Source organism: Diabrotica virgifera, chromosome 4, assembly GCF_917563875.1.
Source record: "Diabrotica virgifera virgifera chromosome 4, PGI_DIABVI_V3a".
NCBI lineage: Eukaryota > Metazoa > Arthropoda > Insecta > Coleoptera > Chrysomelidae > Diabrotica > Diabrotica virgifera.
In genome coordinates this window covers 224,696,766-224,714,999 of record NC_065446.1, presented here as the reverse complement: position 1 = coordinate 224,714,999, position 18,234 = coordinate 224,696,766, and the positions used below count along the sequence as shown (strand labels likewise).

At 33.5% G+C, this 18,234-nt stretch overlaps 1 protein-coding gene across 1 annotated transcript in view; it reads right to left on the bottom strand.

Moving 5' to 3' along the window:
* Positions 1 to 18,234, bottom strand: part of LOC126883814 (nephrin-like) — a 593,591-nt gene that overhangs the window by 206,077 nt on the left and 369,280 nt on the right. Inside the window, exon 7 of the mRNA XM_050649484.1 lies at positions 2,343 to 2,493. Coding sequence (XP_050505441.1) covers positions 2,343 to 2,493 — 151 coding nt within the window. The remainder of the gene's footprint in view (positions 1 to 2,342; positions 2,494 to 18,234) is intronic.

Here is an 18,234-nt window from a genome sequence, read left to right as displayed (position 1 = left end):
ATGAAAAACAGAAGCAGTTATTTGAAATAAAACCAACATTTCAACGATGGTCTGATAATTCCACAAATGGTTTTTCCCAAGTGATCATTGCGGCTTGGTCATAGCCGCCTCACGCATGGACATCTGATGACACGAGATCGTCAACAGGAGTGTTATGCTTGTGAGACCCCTCTGACAATAAAACACCTTCTAGTTGAGTGCCCGTTTAGTGCAGTCACTGAAGGTTTTCACCTCCGATTTCGTTGAACCTCCATCGATTTTCATGAAAATTGGTGAGTAATTAGAGGATACCTCAAGGAACAAAGGTGACATGATGCCAACTTGCGCTTTTACCCTGGGGGTGGATGCGGGGGTGAAAATTATTTTATTAAAAATAATACCATAAGTCGATAGAGAGGCAAATTATAAGCAAAATGTGTTATATAAAGATATTAAAATAAATCAACACTTTTTGAGTTATTAAAGACCAAAAGTTTTATTTTTTCGTAAAAATGCATGTTTTAAATCGGTTTTTCACGTATAAATCAAAAATTATAAGCTTTTACAAAAAAGGTATTATTACTTAAATTGAAGATAACAAAAAACTAAATACATTTCTCACATAAATAACTAAACTAATGTTAGTTCAAAGTGAATAACTGGCAATTGAATGTGTATTTTTTTCGACGAGTACTCAAATCTAAGTAGTCAAGTAGTCTAAGTAGCTTAAATAACGGGAAAACGATGCAATGTATAAAATATTCCTGTTAAACATTTGCCAAAGTACTTCGAAATACCTATCAAATGAGCTCCAGAACAAGGTAATAGCGTCAAAATTAAGCAAGTTATAATGAAAATAAAAGAGCCGTTTCGAATTTTTTAGGAAAAAGTGAAAAATAAAACATACGCCATTTCCACAAAAATTAAAACTTATAGTAATCCTTAAAAAAACTTCTTTATATTAGCATAAGTAATGTGTTCGATAATTTTGACCGGTTTAGAATGCATATGTTTGAAAAAAGATATAATTTAAAAAAATCATCATTTTTAAAATTATTGTAATTCTCATATTCTTTTGATAATAACTCCAAAAATACTCAATATCCGTAAAAAATTATATATAACCAAATTTTAGTTTTTTCTGTGCCAAATATTTTACCTGTTATACTATTTCTGTAGGGTAAAAAATAACCGAGATAGAAACGTTTAAATCTTAAATTTTGCTGTGGGCACTATGCAACCGGGATCATTTAACTTTTTATTTTTTAAAAAAGTGAGGGGCTTAAAAGATTAGGTTCAACGTGCTTAAATAGCACTTGGAACTAACTTTTAAACAGTTTTTAGATTAACCTGATATCGTAAACACGAACGGAGTTATTAAAAAAAAAACAATACCATTTTTTGGAAAATTAAAAAAAAAATTTGCACAAATTTTTGAGCATAAATTTTAACGCTATTAGCATGTTCGGGGGCTCATTTAATAGATATTTTTAAGTACTTTGATAAATGTTTAATAAGTTTATGTTATAAAATGCATCAATTTCCCGTTATTTCAGCTTGAATACTTAGAGTTTTTTACTAGCCGAAAAAAATATACATTCAATTACCTATAATTCACTTTTAGTTAACATTAAAAGGTTTTTGTAGTAAGGGGTTTATTTCATTTCTTATTAGCTTCAATTTTGATAATAATAACTTTTTTGTAAAAACTTACACTTTTTGAGTTATTCATGAAAAATTGGTTAAAACATGCATTTTTCTCAAGAAAAATTAAAATCTTTGATCTTTAATTACTCAAAAGTTTTGATTTATTTTAATAACTTTATATAACAAATTTTGCTTGAAATTTGTCCCTCTATCGAATTATGGGTTTATTTTTAATAAAATAATTTTCACCCCCGAGAAGGGGTGGCATCCACCCCCAGGGTAAAAGCGCAAGTTGGCACCATGTCACCGTTATTCCTTGAGATATCGTCTAACTATTCACCAATTTTCATGCAAATCGATGGAGGTTCAATGAAATCGGAGGTAATAGCTCATATCCACCTTCAGTGACTCCACTAGTTACACAGTGCGGAAAGAGTTCAATTCGGAATCCCGGATGATTTGAAAATACTATTCTCAAAGTGCGGTTCCAAAGTGATCCTTCAATACTTAAAAGCAATAAATTGTTTATATAAAATTTAATTGTAGTATTATATAGTTATTATTATTGTTAATAAAACTATCATTTTCGCTAATAGCCATACAGCCTGATGCGAGTTTGCAAATAAAAAAAAAATTGTGTTTTTCCTATCGACCCGCAAAAAGTATTGAACAGAGTAGTATATTTTAAGTTCTCATGTTATTTAAATTGAACTTACCTCCATCAAATCCTTTTTTACAACTTATCGTTGCGGAGTGATGACTAACGTTGGCAATGATACACTCATATGGGGGATCAGGTCTACTGGCTGGAGTTATGTGAAATGTACAGGGGGAAGCTTGAGATCCGATGTCATTATGACCCCAGCACTGAAAAAAAAAAAATAAATAAATTATGTAATATTTAATAAAACATATTTTTACTTATTGGTATTAATATATACAGGTTGTCACAAAAATATTGGTCTAAATTATACCATCATTGTTAGGTATGAAGTGTATTTTTATATGAAAATCATAGTTATTCTGGTCTGATAAAGTTATTACTGCGACCGTAAGTTCTTCATTAACAATTTAATTGTAGCTAAACTGTAATCTACTAAAAAAATTATATCACCAGGCTATTTAATAATTATTGACAAATAATTATAGTAGAACCCCGCAAATCCGAACCCTGTTAATCCGAACGTTCGACAAATCCGAACCAACGGAAAGTAAAAAAAAAAAAATAAAAAATTCAAGACAAAAACTTAAAAGTACAGGGTGTAACAAAAATACAGGTCATAAATTAAATCACCTATTTTGGGACCAAAAATAGTTCAAATGAACCTAACTTACCTTAGTACAAATGTGCACATAAAAAAAGTTACAGCCCTTTAAAGTTACAAAATGAAAATAGATTTTTTTCAATATATCGAAAACTAGTGGAGATTTTTAATTGAATATGAACATGTAGCATTCTTAATGGTAGTAGTATCTTAAGAAAAAATTATAGTGAAATTTAGACACCCCATAAAAATTTTATAGGGGTTTTGTTCCTTTAAACCCCCCCCCCCCCAAACAGTTGTGTACGTTCCATTGTAGCACCATTAGCTAAACACAATGTTTTAAAATTTTTTTGCCTCTTATTACTTTTTCGAAAAGTCAGTTTTTATCGAGATATTTTGCATATTTGTCAAATCCACCACATATTTGTATATGACTAAGTATGATTTTGGAGACTAGTAGGAAAATTTATTTATGATTTACATTTTTAGGTATATTTTGAACCATATTAAAAAAGAAGCTACATCTCGATAAAAGGTGCCTTATCGAAAAAATACAAAGAAGCAAAATTATTATCTTTTATTGACTAATGGTGGTGTAGCGAATTGACGCAGCAATGCTAAACCATTTACGCATAAACATTACGGGCCGGTTGTTCGAATGCTAATCAATAATGATCACTATCAAATATTTAATTACTGTCACCAACTGTCAATGTCAACTTTGATTGGGTTGCTGAAATCATAATTGATTATAATTATGAGATTAGTTAATCAATTAACATAAAAATTATTAACATAATTGATTAACTAATTTCATAATTGTAATCAATAATTATGTTTTGAGCAACCCAATCAAAGTTGGCATTGACAGTTGGTGACAGTAATTAAATATTTGATAATGATCATTTTTGATTAGCGTTTGAACAACCGGCCCTACATCACATCAACCGGTAACTCAGCAGAGTTCTGCTCCAAATAAAGTAGAGCCGCACCCAGAGCTTTAGTGGCATCTGCGTGCCACATTCGATATGGCAGGGAAACAACTTCCTAGCTTTCTTTATCTTCATTAGTGTTGCCTTGAGGTTGAACCAAGTCTACAATGTCTTCCTCCGTAAATTCTTGGTGTCCATTGTCGTCAGATTCAATCCACTCTGTAATTGCACTTTCTTCTTCGTATTCTCATCCTGCTATTGTACGACTCGTTCAAATTGAAAATCTAGCCATTGAGTTAGCGCCTAATAACAATGACACTGGCTCTGCATCAGTGATATCAATCTGAGATGGATGGAAGAGGAAGAGAGCGATACAGGTGCAGCGATTTAAAATCAACGACAACGAAAGCAATTATTAGTTAGGCTAACTTTCGGATAATCCGAACTTTTCGGAATCCCAACAGTCCCCCCAATTAGTTCGGATTTGTGGGGTTCTACTGTACTTCCCTAGAATTTTTGTTGATAATTAAAGATTTTTTGGGAAAACCCGGATTTTCCGAGAAAAATTGTCATCGAAAGAAATCTAAAAAAATATCTCTATGCAGAATTAAATTACGGTGAATTTTTATTTGGATATATTTAGTTTAAAGTTATTTTATTATCTTCGGAGCTACAGAGGAATAATTTAAAAAATACGTTTTCGGAGCACTAATTTGTTTATAAACAAAATAGCACATTTTCTGCGGACTTTGTGTACCTATATTACTAATAGATGCAATCTTAAGATTCGATTCCAGCAATAAAATTGATGGTATAGTCGATTCGCTAATCTGAGACGCAACTGTCTACACTACAATCACAATAAAAATGCACTCTATAATTCCCAAATCATAATTTGGGAGTGCTCCTTGTGCTTGTTTATTTCTAGTTCATTTATTGTGATTGTATTGTAGACAGTTTTGTGTCTCAGATTAGCGAATCGACTATAAATAACTTTTATTCATAAATAAATAATCAATTCGTTGTAGAACGAAACAAGATCCGTCTTATTATTCAGTTTGTTCAGAGAATACCCTAAGCACCCTAACCGTTTTCAAACATTATTAGGTTATAATCAGAGAGTGCATATTATATGATTATCTCTGAACAAACTAAAAATCGGGCTGCCAGTATCAATTCACAACGAAATAACTTGATGGTATGAATGTCGTAGCGACCGAGATCTGCTTATAGACCAGTATCTGTGAAAAAACGTCTATTTTTGGATGTGAGAGGTGGCATTCGGATTTTTGCAGATAAAGTTAGGTGACACCTTCAGTAATAATAATTGACTTATGCTCCTTCTCAAATATGCCCGGAACATTAATAAAAAAATTAAAATATTTAAAAATTTCGAAAAACGTCGATTTTTTTTGCTTTCTTTGCTTATAACTTTAAAACGATTCGTTTTGGAACAAAGTCGTAGAAAAATAAAATAAAAATAATTGAATTTTGTATGATATACGACTGGTCAAAAATGTCTTAACGTATTACCTTTTCTGCAATATAGCAATAAATACAAAATAAGAGGGCAAAATACGCCTGTTGTTATTCAATGTTTTTAACCACTTTGGTGGCACTTAGAACCTTAGTAATTGGCTTAGGAAATTCTTTGTAACATACTTAAACCGTGTTCCAAATTCATTAAAATCTACTTAATAGATTTTGTATAATAAATTTGCAATCTAAATGTTTTTAAAAAAGTTCAAATTTTTTAAAATTTTTCTGAACAAAAAGTAGACCATTTAGAAGTTGTCTAATTTTTTGCATATAAAGGGGTGCTCTACCTATCTTATACACTTTACAGAATTAAAATCGGATTATTTAAGGGGCCTCAGCAATGTTTTAAACTTATAAACAATTTTTTGGCTTTTAAACAAATAGCTTTGCTTAATAATAAAAAAATTAATTTTTAGCAATGCAAATAATTAAAATCTGTATAATTTGACTTAAACTTTCAAATGCTGTCAGCAGAATTGCTATTTTATTTTTTTTTATTTAAATTAAAGTGTCTCGGCAACTAATGGCCATTGACACTGGTACAAAATTTTACAATATTATTTACATACAATAATTACAGTTTGTTTTTGTACAATTTACAACTTAATATTACAATTACACTAAATAGTAAAGGTGACAATCTTTAAGGAAACAAATTATGCACTGTACATGTTTGTAGAACCGAGTAGGTCACTTAATTGTTTTGAAAGTTGTAGTGGACTCTTTGAACTCTATACTGGCCACATTCCAGTAATATGTGCTGGACTGTTAATGGCTCATCACAATGTTCACAACGAGGACGATTTTCAGAGGACATCAGATATCCATGTGTAAGACGAGTGTGACCTATTCTGAGACTTCTGATAATAGTACTGTCTTTTCTGCTCATTTGGGGCATGGTGATGGAGGTAACAGTTCGTTGGATTGTGCGTAGTTTTGTATTTTGCATGTTCCAGTGTGTTTGCCAAGTGCTTAATACGTTGTTCTTGATTTTAGCCTTTAGATCTTGGTGAAGTTGCATGTTTTCTAGATTTTCAAGAGAGCAGGCCTGTTTTGCTGCTTGATCAGCGCTCTCATTTCCATTGATACCAACATGGGATGGTATCCAGATGATGGTTACTGAAATACCATTTTTTGACTGTTGTTGGAAGATGTTGTGGATGCTCTGTACAATGGGATGTAAGGAGTATATATTTTTGATAGAACCAATCGCAGCAAGAGAATCGGAACATATCGCTAATGATTTCTCGTTAGTGGTTGGCAACTCTAATGCCTTAAGTATTCCGTACAGTTCAGCTGTATGTACACTGCATCTGGGAGAAAGTCGATATGATGCTACTGTTGTATTTGAGGTGGTAACGGCACAACCGACGGCATGTTCTTCTTTGGAGGCATCTGTGTAAAGAATCTTGTCATAGTACTGTGTATGTATAAGTTCTTGAAATTTATGTACCAAGAGAGTTCTGGGCGTTTCTTCTTTTTTGTATCGATTTAAGCTGGTAACGACAGTAGGTAGCTTTTTGGTCCACGGAGGAATACTGGACGTAGTAACAGGAGTTGTGAGTGTTAGATCTGTATCTTTTAGCAGAGTTTTTAAAATTTGTGAGAAAGAATGTGATCGAGGTTGAGTATTATCTGGAACAGGGTAGGGGGTATTAATTACTTTAATGACTGGATTTTTCGGATTAGCAGATACTCTAGAGAAGTAAGAAGTAAGTTTTTAAGATATTGATTCTATTGAGGCAGTTTGTTCTTGTTTTCTGTATCTGATCTCTCCATGTAAGCTTTTTATCGAATATTACTCCTAATAATTTGTGTTTATCAACCACTTGAAGAGGAGATCCATTTAGGTGAAGTATAGGAGGGTGAGTGTGATGTCTTCTAGTGAAGTGTATGACTTTGGATTTTCTAGATGAAAATTTGACTCCAACTTTGGCGGACCAGTTTAGAAAGTTGTTAAGAGTATTTTGCAGTAAAGAGCATATGCTTCTTATAACTTTACCTTGGCAGTAAAGAAAGAGGTCATCAGCGTATATAGAGTATTTTACGGGAGGGAGAACGATAGAGCATATATCGTTAATGCTAAGAAGGAAAAGTGTGGGGCTCAGAACTGAGCCTTGAGGAACTCCATTTTGTGAGATATACGTTGAAGATGTTTTCCCGTTTGCAACCACTTTGAATGATCTCTCTTGTAAGAAATTGTTTATAAAGGAGAGAATGTTACCCGTTAAATTGAGTTTCTCAAGCTTTTTGATGATAGCAGCTCTGTTTATTGTATCGAAGGCACATTCTATGTCTAAGGCAACTGCGATGACATCCTTCTTGTTTGCTATAGCTTCGGTTATTTCTGATTGTAGTAGTACCAGGTTATCCATCGTACTTCGATTGGGTCGGAATCCTGATTGTGCTACATCTATCAGATTGTGTTCTTCAAGAAACCAAAGCAAACGTTTATTTACCATCTTTTCTAGTAGTTTGCACATTGTGCATGTTAGTGAAATTGGTCTGTAGGCGTTAGGAGCGTTAGAGGATGAGTCATTTTTTCTTATCGGTATGGTAAGCGACTGCCGCCAGAGACTCGGAAAATTTTGGCTGAACCATATCTTATTGAAGAGCGCGAGCAGCTTCGAGAGGGTTGCTGTATGTAGATGTTTGAGAAAAATAGATGGGATCTTATCAGGACCTGCAGACGAGTTTTTCATTGATGATATTGCCAAATTTAGCTCTTCTTCTGTGAAGGCAAGGTTTATTGGATTGGTTTGGATAGGGATAGGTGGCGAGTGGTTTATGGGGTACGGAACGGAGAGTTCAGACTTAGTTTTGTTTTGAAAGTATTTGGCTAGAATTTCTGTTATTTGGTTATCATTTGTAATGATGTTATCTCCGTCTGTTATTGCGGGTATTTTTCGATATGTGTTTAGTCCTCTCATTTGTTTGATTTTGGTCCACATTTGGGTGGGAGGGGTATCTGAAGTTATATTGTTTACAAATTTTTTCCATGATTCTTTTTTGCTTTCCTTCAGAACTCGTTTGGATCTTGCACGCATTTTCTTAAAATAAATAAGATCTTCAGTGCTACGGGTTTTGCGATATCTATTAAGAGCCTTCTTGTATTCTTTTGTTGCTAGTTTGCAGGAGTCATTCCACCACGGGACAGTCTTTCTTGAGGAATTCATAGTGTATTTACCTATGCACTAGTCAGCTGCAGTTAGGATACAATTTTTAAATTGCTCTACGGCCTCGTCGATGTTTTCCCTGAAAATTTCTTGGTTTGAAAGGTCCTCAACAGTATCGCTGAATAAACTTCAATTTGCACCGGTAATTTTCCATTTGGTTTTGACTTCTGCAGTTTCTGTGATATGACTTGAGATAAGGATGGGGTAGTGATTGCTATCGTATAAGCTATCTAATGTTTTCCACTGAAGCAAAGGAGCAGTTCCAGGATCGCAAAAACTTAGGTCTATGGAGGAAGATGTTCCAGACTGGATGTGGAAATATGTAGAGCTCCCTGTATTCAAGAGGTTGATGTTGGAGTTACTTATGATATCTTCTACAAGTTTTCCTCTCCCAAAAGTGCGCTGGGAGCCCCATGTTGTGCTGTGGGCGTTGAAGTCTCCAACTAAGATGAAGGGGTTTGGGAGTTGTTTTATGAGATCTTTTAGTTCTGTACTGAATAGGTTATAGTTTGGAGGAATATATACAGAAAAACAAAAATAGATGAGCCTCCACTTGCTCGTAGGTGTATTGGTCTTAAAAAGTTGTAACTGGTGTAGTGTTTTAGATAAGGGTTGTGAGCTTTGGTGAAATTGGTTTCTTGGAGACAAATAAAATTGGGCGAACAGTCCGATATAAGTTTTTGTAAGTATTCTAGTCTGAAATAAAACCCATCACAATTCCATTGAATTAGTCTTAACATAATGTTAGTATTAATAAGAGCTTATTTGAGAGGATTGGGATGATTCTGAACTATCAGAATTATAGTTGTCTTCGGTATGATCGGAGGAAAGCTTTGGGTTGGACAAATTTTCGGGGTCTTCTGGATCAGTGTTCAAGGCCTTTCTCAGTTTTTTGGTTAGACGGGTTAACCTACTTTTCGTAGACCTCTCCTGACAAGCTGGGTACAATGCTTGAATGTTAGCAATTAGCCCTGGAACATTTTCTGTGAACTTAAGAGCTTCAGCGTAGGGGTTACTACATCCAAAAGTGTTTTCAATAAAGGCTATCAAGTTTTCTGGGGGAATAACAAGTGATTCTGAGGTTTTCTTAAACGCTTCTTTGATAGAGTCTTTTGTTAAATCAGAAAGGTAACGATCTGAGGGTGAACTTGTTCTTGGTTTCTTTTTTGGTTTCTTAATATCATTACTAGGGGGAGGCATGATGTTATCCTCGGACAGATTTGTGACGGATGTGTTATCGGGAATATCGGTCTGCTCACTAGTACTTTCGACTTCAGAGTGGCCACGTTTGTATGCGGGCGTTTTAGAGGGTGTATCATTGTTTAGTTCTGAAGTGGGGATATGTGGTGGTATTTCGGGTTCTATAGGAGATTGTAGTGGTGTGGGATCTGTTGCGTGGGTTGGTATGTACGACTGAGTCTGGGGTGTTATATGATTGGGTGGAGGATTGGGGCAGTTTGAGGCAATGTGCCCTGACATTTTGCATATGAAGCATTCCATTTTGTCTGAGGACAAAAATATTCTGTTTTCAATTCCTTCGAATGTGATGACTAATGAAGTTTGCAGATTGAAATTGTCATCAGAGGTATAAACATAGACTTGTCTTCTAAAGCTCATGATGTGCGAGTATTCATCACCGGGGATGCCTGCTCTTAGAAATGAGACGGGGGAGGCCAGTTGGAGCCCAAGATCTTTTATGGCATTTTCTGCAATGTCGTGTGGGATACATGGAGATAAATTGGATATTATTTTCCGTTTTGTGGGAGAGACTAGTCTGCGGACATTCATGACAGAGTTTCCTACTGTTAACATAGGATGAGACTTTAAAAGTTTGTCGACGAGTTCTGAGTTTGATAAATAGATATAGATTCTGTTATTAGATATCCTAGATGCAAATAAGATTTGCTTGGGACCAATAGCGTCACCTACTGCCTTGACATAATCGAACAATTTTAGACTTTCATCGGCATGTAATACTATGGCTTGTTCTCGCTTCGGGAAGGTTGACCTCGAAATTTTTTTCGTTGCGGTTGCATATGAGGAAGTTGGTGTAGGAGTTTGTTGAATATTTTGTGACATCTTGAAGTTTGAACTGTAAGGAGACTAATTTGGTTGTCGCTACCCTTGTAGTCAAAAGTAGACGAACAGTTTAATTATTTGTTGGTATTAGTTAGGTTTTTATATATTTTCTCTTCCGAAAATACATATTTGGTAGGCCTACGCCACTGGGAGCAGGCCAAGTTTTTGAATAATTCACCAATTTGCTAATTAACTGTTCGATTCAAAAAACAACATGCAATTAGGCTTATCAATATCTACGATAAAGTCTAGTCTTACTTGTAATTTGTTAATTTTACAAAGACACTATAAATACTAGCAAAACACTAAGCGATGTTACCTCGTTAAAGTACACACTCGGAATGCTATTTTATTTTTTAATCAAAAGTGATTCGCGTTCAAAAATTGCAATTTTTCTAATTTTTGAAAGTTCCACTGCGTTTATCTCGAAAACTATGCATCCTACGAAAAAACTTGTAAGAACATTTTTTGCGTAGAATTACCCAAGAAACACAAAAAATGTTTTATTTTGCGAAAAATCGATGTTATGTAATTCCTCAAGTTCTTTGTTTATAACAATCTTATCGACATCCGGATCAACTGTTACCCAAAAAAATCGGGTTCTACGGGTCAAAAAATACATAAAGATCTTGGGTAAGTCCATCTAAATAAAGGAGCCCTAGCACCCCTTCCTGGCCACAAGACTAATTTGTTTAAAAGCCAAAAAATTGTTTATAACTTTAAAACATTGCTGAGACTGCTTAAACAATCCGATTTCAATTCTGTAAAGTGCATTAGATAGGTGGAGTGCTTCTTGATATTTATGTAAAATAATTGACAAATCTTTGTATGTTCTAGTTTTTGTTGTGCAAAATTTTAAAAAAATTTAATTTTTTTAAAAAAGTTTAGATTGCAAAATTATTATTCAAAATCTAGTAAGTCAATTTTAATGAAATTTGGTGTCCGGTTTTAGCACATTACAAAAATTTTCAAAAAAGCGAATTAGGAAGGTTCCAAGTGTAACCTAAGTGATGGACAATCATCGAATAAAGACGGGCTTGTTTTGCCCCCTTATTTTATATTTATTGCTATTCTGCAGCAGGGGTCATAAATTAAGACCACCAAGTGGTTATCACCAACTGGCATTTTAATGTGTCCGACACGCAGAACATGTCAAATGACAGGAATTATGATATGTGATAAATAGCAGTCTGGTTTTTGCATGATAGTTTAATGAAAGGGTAACAAATCAATTGAAAGTTCTGTCCGACAAAATACATGGGACGTTTTCCTAGCCTGACGTTCCACTTTTTTAACCTGTTCCATAATTAAAACTTCCGCTGTTCCAGTGTTCCCATTCATCAAAGTTTGTCCGACTAGACACCCTTAAGCTATTAACAAATTTTCAGCTTGCTAATAATCAACTTTTTTTTCATACGCGAGATCCAGACCTATTATTTATACGTATGTACGTACAAAGCCGCTGTTATGTCATTACCGCTACGATTACACCGATTTTAAACTAAAACTTTCTCAAAACTTTTAGTAAAATCATAAGCGAAGTTCCCGTTACTAGAGAAAATATCAAAGTGCTCATGTTTGGAGTGCATTTTAGCTTCAAGAGGTAGCTTATACACATACTACAATGGATTTTGGTGTGTAGAGTATTCAAATAACGTGAAGTTACAAAATTATGGGTTTATGGTTTCAACACGATGCAAGCTCATGTGGGAACTAGCCATTGTAATTAATTTTGATTTTGTAATTTATTCAAAATGTCGCATGAATGATGCCAATTAAAATTGTACAAATATCTGCAATATATTTATTCAAAAAATAAACGTGCAACATGAAATAAATAATTATCTAATTTTAAACATAAGAGGCATTCCTCATGATCAAAGCTTTTCAGTCCGGATGAAACATTTGTCGCTCTTACTTTAGTGTAGGAAACAGAGGTTGAACCTCACAAAATAAACACAAGTCTAGATTTATTTTTTTTCTGGTATATCAAAGGGTTCTGGGTATTACATCCCTTTAAAGGGTGTAATTTTGTAGTTTTTGCGAAACATAGCCCTTCATGTACGTTTTGCAAAACATTTACTAAATAGCAAAATGTAGAGGACTATATTACCTACCAAAGTTGACAAGTTTTTAAAAAAGATGTTTAAAAAAATATTTTTCCCTAACTGTACTGAAAATCAAGAAGAAACCCAGCGGCAATTACTAACAAATAAGTGGCTGATTTTTTTGGTATAGGTTTCATTTAAGGTCAATGGCCTATTTTTTAATTACAGGGTGTTACATTTTAAAAAAAACTCCTTTTTATACCATCTGAGTAAACTTATGTAAAGTACCGCTTATAAGTAAAAAAACTTTCAGCGATTATCCATGTACTGGTGTTATTTACAAATTTGTGTAATGCACCACGTTTTTTTTCCCGGAACCACCCAAAAAAAGGAGAAATAATAAAGAAAATGATTTTCTTTATTATTTCTTCACACACCATGCCCTTTATTAAAATATATCATTTTGTGCACGTCCTTATTACCCATGCATAGACACCAATAGCAATTTCTTGATGCAATCCCTGTAGCCAAAAAAAAAAAAAATAAAATAAAATGGGGGGTTGAAAAAAAATTTTTTTGCTTGTTGACCCATATGGGCATATGCTCCATCAATAGGGCTTTTCATAAATATATATGATTATTGCAACATCCCTGCGGAAACTAGCCCTATCCTTGAAAATAAACTGCAGAAACTACCCCTATCCCTTGGCGAGCATGTTTTTACGATTTTCTCATTACCTATGCAATTTTTTAAAAGAAAACTTATACAGAATTAAAGAGCACCATTTTCTGTACAAATAAGATCCTATGCATTTTATTCGTATAAGCAATCGTTACGGTACAGTGGCGCCGTAAACCTCAGAAATGCTTTGGTGGGCTCCAGTTTTTGATTTTTTTTTCGTCACCTATTAATTTTTTTGATAACGTACTTATGAAAAATAAAAGAACACACTGGCTGCTACACATTATGACCTATGCATATTTTATTTTCTTTGCACCCTAAAGCCATAGTGGTGGCCCAAAATCAATTTTTGATCATTTGCTGTATTAATTCTCCTTTTTTTGTTGAGTGGTTCCGGGGAAAACATGGGTGTGCATTATACAAATTAGTAAGTAATACTTGCACATGGGTAATCGCTGAAAGTTTTTTTACTCTAGCATAAGAGGTTCAGATGGTATACAAAGGGGTTTTTCAAAATGTAACACCCTGTATTTAATAAATGGGCAATTTTCCTTTGAAACTAATACCAAAAAATCAGCCACTTATTTGCGATTAAGTGCCGCAGAGCTTCTTCTTGATTTTCATTACAGTTAGGGAAAAATAATTTTCTTTAAAAACATCTTTTTTAAAATCTTGTCAACTTTGGGGCACCATCCCTTCTAAACAGTGGGTGATAGACATATGCTGTCGGGAAATAAATAGTAGGAAATATAGTCCTCTTCATTTTACTATTAAGTAAATTTTTTGCAAAACGTACAGGAAGGGCTACGTTTTACAAAAACCACAAATTACCCCCTTTTAAAGGATGAAAAGGGGGGTTCCTGAGCGAAATTTTTTAAGAAAAAGTTAGCCTCATAATCAGCACCCCTTGATATACCAGAAAAAAAAAATAAAACTGGACTTGTGTCCATTTTGCGAGGTTCAACCTCTGTTTCCTACACTACTTAGAGCTGTCTGATTCGCTTATTAGGATGAATCACTCTGCATTATTATTGTTTATTGTCAAAGCTTGTTGTACGGCTTGGCTTTCGTTACAATTTTTTCCACTCATTTCAATATGTGTATACATCCGCCCAGGTTCTCATTTCATTATTTTGATCTCCCTCATGACCTGGTAATCCCATCTTCTTCTTGACAGCTGTGTTTCAATTTTATTCTTCAATCTGGTGACTTTCTTAATCAGTAGGTCATCTTCCTTCTCTCTGTGTATCCTAGCTGTCTCAATAAATCTTGTTATACCTATATTATCTCTTCGCTAAGTCTCTTAGTTCAATTACTCCACTTTACATTCTTGTAGGACCCATGATTCGTCTTAGGATTTTCTTTTAAATACCCTTAATTTTTCTTCATCTTTATCTGTGAGGAACATTGTCTCTGCTACGTATGTAACTAGTGGTTTGTTTGCAACTCTGTATATTTTCAGTTTTGTATTTCTAAATAAGTTCTTGTCCTTAATTAACCTATTATATCTTCAGTATGTTTTGTTGCCTACTAGTATTTGCTCCGTTACTTTTTTACTGCTCTTATTTTTGCCATTCACAATAATTGATATTCTTTTTTAAAAGTGTAGTTTTCTGTCTTTATTTCTCTGGTCTTGTTTTCTTTTTTTCTAAAGCAGAGTAGATATTTTGTTTTCCCTTCGTTAATTTCTAGACCTTTTTTCCGCGCATCATTTACCAGGGTTGTCAAGTATGTGTGACACATATACCTTTTACAAAATAAGGTTTTTATTTTTTTTTAATATAGTATATATTTTTATTTTTTAAAATGGAAAACTCATTTAAATTAAAATAATAAAATAGTTCAAATTATTTCTTCTTGTTTTCGCTTATAAGCAAACTATTTTCTTTATTAATAAATACATAAACAAAAAGTCAACTTTTTTTGTCAGTTTTTCTATCCTATGTAAATTCCGCTAAATATTCGACAGTCCCGCTGCTTTTAACATACCCTTTATCCTATATACCTACCTTTATTGCAATATTTAACGTGGAATAATAAACTTTTGCAGTTCATAGAAAAAGTCGACTACCTCAGAAAAGAGATAATGAAATTGGCGAATATCAGAGTGGTTAACCAGACGAGTTAACCAAATTTTTCTGTCTCCATCCAGTCTGTCCTGTGTAGTGGAAGCAAACTCAGGAATACAGACTCCGGACGTCACCGGTAGTAATACTGTTAGTAATAAATTCAAAACATTATTGACAACCAAATATACTGGTTCCAATACTTTCAGCTTTGTGTGTAAAAGCAATAAAGTATCAAAGACTTTTTAGTGAATACATAATTAGTGCACACGATAGACGGAACAAAAAAAAACAAGTTTGTCTTCAATTAATTTTGTTTATGTTCTGTACTAAATAAATAGCATACACGGCTCCTCTAATGAATTGTATATATTGTTTGCGGCGAGTAGTTTGTTCACAATGTTAAATAAAATAGAGGAATTTCGATAGAGCGCGATCAATACGCTGATTTGAAAATTGAAACGTAAAATTGCATAGCGTACCATTTAAAATCATTTTGTATTTGAAATCATGTACTGTTTCTTGCTCAAATGGCATTTAATGTACAGGGTTGGAATACAGTATGGAACTATTTTTTGTTAAAAATCCACAAGGAAAAAGTTCTCCTGTAGTTGGCTGTATACCATGTAATACAAAAAATAGTAAATCCTTTATAAAAGGTATATATTTAAAATCCCTAAAAAGGGCTACATCACAATCACATAACTAGTTTTCGACTGGTTTACCAGTCATCATCAGTGGTTACCTAAAATGAATATAACCTGATAAAATAATGCAAAGGTATTGAAATTTTGACTATGGTTAAAAAACTGTCGGTTATACTCACGTGAAGTTTATATGCTAACCAGCAAGATATAGTTTAACAAAAATATGTGGGTCAAAGCCCTGTATAAGTGATCCGTCAAGGAAACATCAGTTAAAAATGCCAATTAAAGCATGAATGTTTAAACTATTTTAATATTATGCCCTAGGTAACATCTGAGTTGTGGTGTGACTTGATTACATGGTGAAAGTCTGGTAGCAATTGACAATGAAATAGGTGGAGACCTCAGAACGATGACAAGACAGAAATGACAGTTCCACAGGAAGTTGAAAAATTAGCCTGTCATATTTAAAGACTATGGTTTACAACTTGTTAAAATTAGAAATGTTGTAACAACGCACTCCATTGTGAAAATTATCATTTGAAATTTAGTAAACTAAACGTTGTTAAAATAGTATTTGCGTATACTGTAAGTGGAGATGGATAGGCAACCCACATTACACAAATGTTAATACATATTCGATAACTGAAATCAGTAATAAAATCTTTTCGTCAAAAACCAAAGATATAAAAAGCAACTTTGTGTTAATGTAAAGTTATCGAATCTATTTAACTTATTGACAGCTGTTGGGATTTGTGTACATTTAAAAGGAATCACAATGGAGGTGACTGAGGTGCAAAAATGTCTTAAATAATCTAGGGGGATGTATCATTAAGAAAGCACAAGCTCAAACTTAGGCGACTAATTCCTTAGGCGACTAATCCCTTGCGAAGTCTTCAGGAATTAGTCGCCTAAGTTTGAGCTTGTGCTTTCTTAATGATACATCCCCCTAGATTATATAAGACATTTTTACACCTCAGTCACCCCCATTGTGATTCCTTTTAAATTTACACAAATCCCAACAGCTGTCAATAAGTTAAACAAATTCGATAACTTTACATTAACACAAAATTGCTTTTTTAAATTTTAGGTTTTTGACAAAAAGATTTTATTACTGATTTCAGTTATCGAATATGTATTAACATTGGTGTAATGTGGGTTGCCTATCCATCTCCACTAACAATATACGCAAATACAATTTTAACAACGTTTAGTTTACTAAATTTCACATGATAATTTTCACAATGGAGTGCGTTGTTACAACATTTCTAATTTTAACAAGTTGTAAACCATAGTCTTTAAATATGACAGGCTAATTTTTCAACTTCCTGTGAAACTGTCATTTCTGTCTTGTCATCTTTCTGAGGTCTCCACCTATTTCATTGTCATTTGCTACCAGACTTTCACCATGTAATCAAGTCACACCACAGCTCAGATGTTACTTAGAGCATAATATTAAAATAGTTTAAACATCCATGCTTTAATTGGCATTTTTACCTGATGTTTCCTTAACGGATCACTTATACAGGGCTTTGACCCACATATTTTTGTTAAACTATATCTTGGTGGTTAGCATGTAAACTTCACGTGAGTATAACCGACAGTTTTTTTAACCATAGTCAAAATTTCAATATCTTTGTAATATTTTATCAGGTTATATTCATTTTAGGTAAGCACTGATGATGACTGGTAAACCAGTCGAAAACTAGTTATGTGATGGTCATGTAGCCCTTTTTAGGGATTTTAAATATATACCTTTTATAAAGGATTTACTATTTTTTGTTAATACTCTACTTCTACTAGGAAACAAGAAGACTAAGGCACATCAAAGAAACATGAAACGTAAATCACGTTTCATGGAAATAAAACACTGCTAAACAAATAGACGTCCGGCCATTTATGAAACTTTCCGAAAATAAAAATGTGTTATGAGCATGAATCACACTCATTTCATTGGTAGGCTGACTCCAAGATTTGTTTAGTCGTGTTTAATTTTCATGAAACGTGTTTTACGTTTCATGTTTCATGTTTTTCGTTTCATGTTCCATTGGTGTGCGGCTTGCCTTAGGCAACGATATACCATAAAAACAGGAAAACACTCAGAAATAGCGGAGCTAAGTAGGAAAATATATGTGTATCAGAGATCAAAAGAGCCATATAAATTACGTGTGTCAAGA